The 2,500-nt window shown below is 38.5% G+C and overlaps 1 protein-coding gene across 1 annotated transcript in view; it reads right to left on the reverse strand.

Moving 5' to 3' along the window:
• Chpf (Chondroitin polymerizing factor) overlaps positions 1-2,500 on the reverse strand; it is a 20,738-nt gene that overhangs the window by 10,124 nt on the left and 8,114 nt on the right. The window contains exons 8-9 of the mRNA XM_086545648.1: positions 2,022-2,153; positions 1,729-1,834 (exon numbers count right to left, since the gene is read on the reverse strand). Of these exons, the coding sequence (XP_086401774.1) occupies positions 1,729-1,834; positions 2,022-2,153 (238 nt within the window). The remainder of the gene's footprint in view (positions 1-1,728; positions 1,835-2,021; positions 2,154-2,500) is intronic.

The following is a 2,500-nucleotide window of genomic DNA, read 5'->3' on the forward strand; positions in this document are numbered from 1 at the left end:
CCATAATATTAACCCATTGGTTGCAGTTTTAATAAAATATGTATGCAGTAGGATGACGGGTTTACATTGTCTGGCACGGTGCCATCTGCGTCTATGACCGACTCTGCCTTGGCAGCAAATCATGCCATCCGCTGCTAATGGGTTAACCCATTTGTGCCGGATGACGTGCTGACACATTTCGTGGTTTTTGCGTCAGGCGCTGGTGACAAGATATCTGGGTAAGGCTGACGCTCGGGGTGAGCAAGCAGGCTTATGTGTTCGAAAACCCCAGCATTACGACCATACAACACCGGAATCGCCCTGGCATGATTGGGTTAATGTACTTAACATCTAAAATCTAGATGGCACCACTTACTCCTAGCACCAGCAGTCTTGAATGGCCCCCATCCATGGACTCTAGCAAGCACTATCTTTATAGAGTGATGGCACACAGCAAGTTGACGACCTCTTGCTCTATAGTACTGCCGATAAGAATAAGGATAAGCCAGATTTGCGGAGCAGATGCTATGCCAGGCTTGTATGCACTGAGGCGAGCCCGCCTGTGTCAGTGTGTGCTGACTCGTGAGAGAATGTGCCAACGAGTGTTGACTCGATCTGAGCTTGGTCCTTATCCAACGCAGTGCCCAGCTACGTCAGTAACCACCAGGTGACAGTGGAAACTCACGAGTTTGGACGGGACGGCTGTACTGCCGATGAAGGATGTACAGGGCAGAACGAAAAGAGGAAGGTGACTCAATATGGCTGCTTTTCACTGTGGCACTCACAGTCACAAGCACAGGTTTCCTTCCTCTTCCCTACCTCTTCATGTTATCTTCATTATAGGTGGTTATATGTTTCTAATTCATTCATGACAGCACAAAAATATGAAAAAAATAAAGTTGCTTTTTGTCCTCCCATAAAATACTTCTATCTCACTGAGCATAAAGAAAATACTGAGCTAATATGGATCATATACTACAATTTTAGCCAACTATAGCATTGACTGAGCCTTTTATTTGGCATATATAAGTCTCTAAACTCAATAAAACACACAAAAATAAACACAAAAACAGCTCTAGTTTTACAATGAGTGACTGAAAGATAATCTGAAGATTCAAATTATGTTGCTTCAAGATGCCTCGCTCTGAAATAAAACCTATCCTGGAGACCGGGCAAGCAAATCTATCCCCGTCCGCGATGGGTTAAACTACATTTACTGAATCTGAAATACAAATTCAACAATGACAAAATATACATTTATGCTCTGTCAAATCATATTCTTGGAAGAAAATATATGTAGACTCAAAAAATCTAGTACAGTCATCCTACTAGATTCAGCAAGTATAAACTGGTATGGCAGAGTCAAAAGATGAAAAGCATAGATTATGAGCAGGAACAGAAACTAATGTTTTTTTTACCTTCTTGCTTATAATTCCGCTTAATGGATGACTTTAACTTGAGGCATGAGGTATGCAAAATGACATGCACAAAGTATGATAAATGAGGGGGAGAAATGCAATTATTGTACTTTTCTCACATTAAGGAGAGCAATATAAATTTAGACCAATGCTGATCCACAATACTGACTAAAATTTACAAATCTCATTTCTAAATAGCCTTACATTATTTTTAAAATACAATATATTTTTATCACTCCTAAAAGGAATCAAGACATTAAAAATTCATCTAAGCAATGAAGTTGATAGCTAAACCAGTAAAACCAATTTTGTAACAGAAGGTTCAATTTACCTTAAACACATCAGCAGCATCACCTGATGAAGATGTACCAGGGAGATATAGCAGCGCAAGGAGAAGAAAGGTGTGCTCCCCAGTTACCATACATTCGGCTTCATATCTAAGCCACCAGCAAAAATTTCAAAACAATAATAATGTTCCTATCAATCACATATATCATATATAATACATGACTTATATAGCATTTGCACAACATTGAAAATAGATTAAATATCTATAGCATTGTTATCAAGGTTAACCTTCTGAATATTTCAAATGCAATTAATGTCTAACCTGGAAATTTATACCTCTTAACAAAGTCCACTGCTTCTACCAATTCATCCTGAACTACAGGCATCACGAGAGTTATGCGATTGTTCTCTGTGACGTATGGCATTGGTATGATCTCTGGTTCCGTGAGGGGACGTGATGCCTCAACTCTAAAGCATTTATATTTAATTAGTTGGGGTACAGGAACATCAAAAGGGTAGGAGACAAATATAAGGAGAAAAGGTACACATATACAAAGTATGGGTATTACATCACTTGGTGATGTGCATTTCATATTTACTACAAAATATACCTGTGAAGAAGGTTATCACTGTAATAGATTTTCATCATGATAATTTTTTCCTTTGACATTCATGTGAAACTGCAGTATAAAAAAATCAAGAGCAGACAGTGAGTAGTACTTTTTCACAGGTTCTTTTTACTGCATTTTTTGGTGGTTCCCCAAATTTTCTAGTCTATAGAAAGAAAGAAATTCTTTCCAGCTAATCAGGCATGC

The sequence above is a fragment of the Penaeus japonicus genome, unplaced genomic scaffold (assembly GCF_977035675.1).
Source record: "Penaeus japonicus unplaced genomic scaffold, GWHDUDI00000001_assembly GWHDUDI00000002, whole genome shotgun sequence".
NCBI classification, from domain to species: Eukaryota; Metazoa; Arthropoda; class Malacostraca; order Decapoda; family Penaeidae; genus Penaeus; species Penaeus japonicus.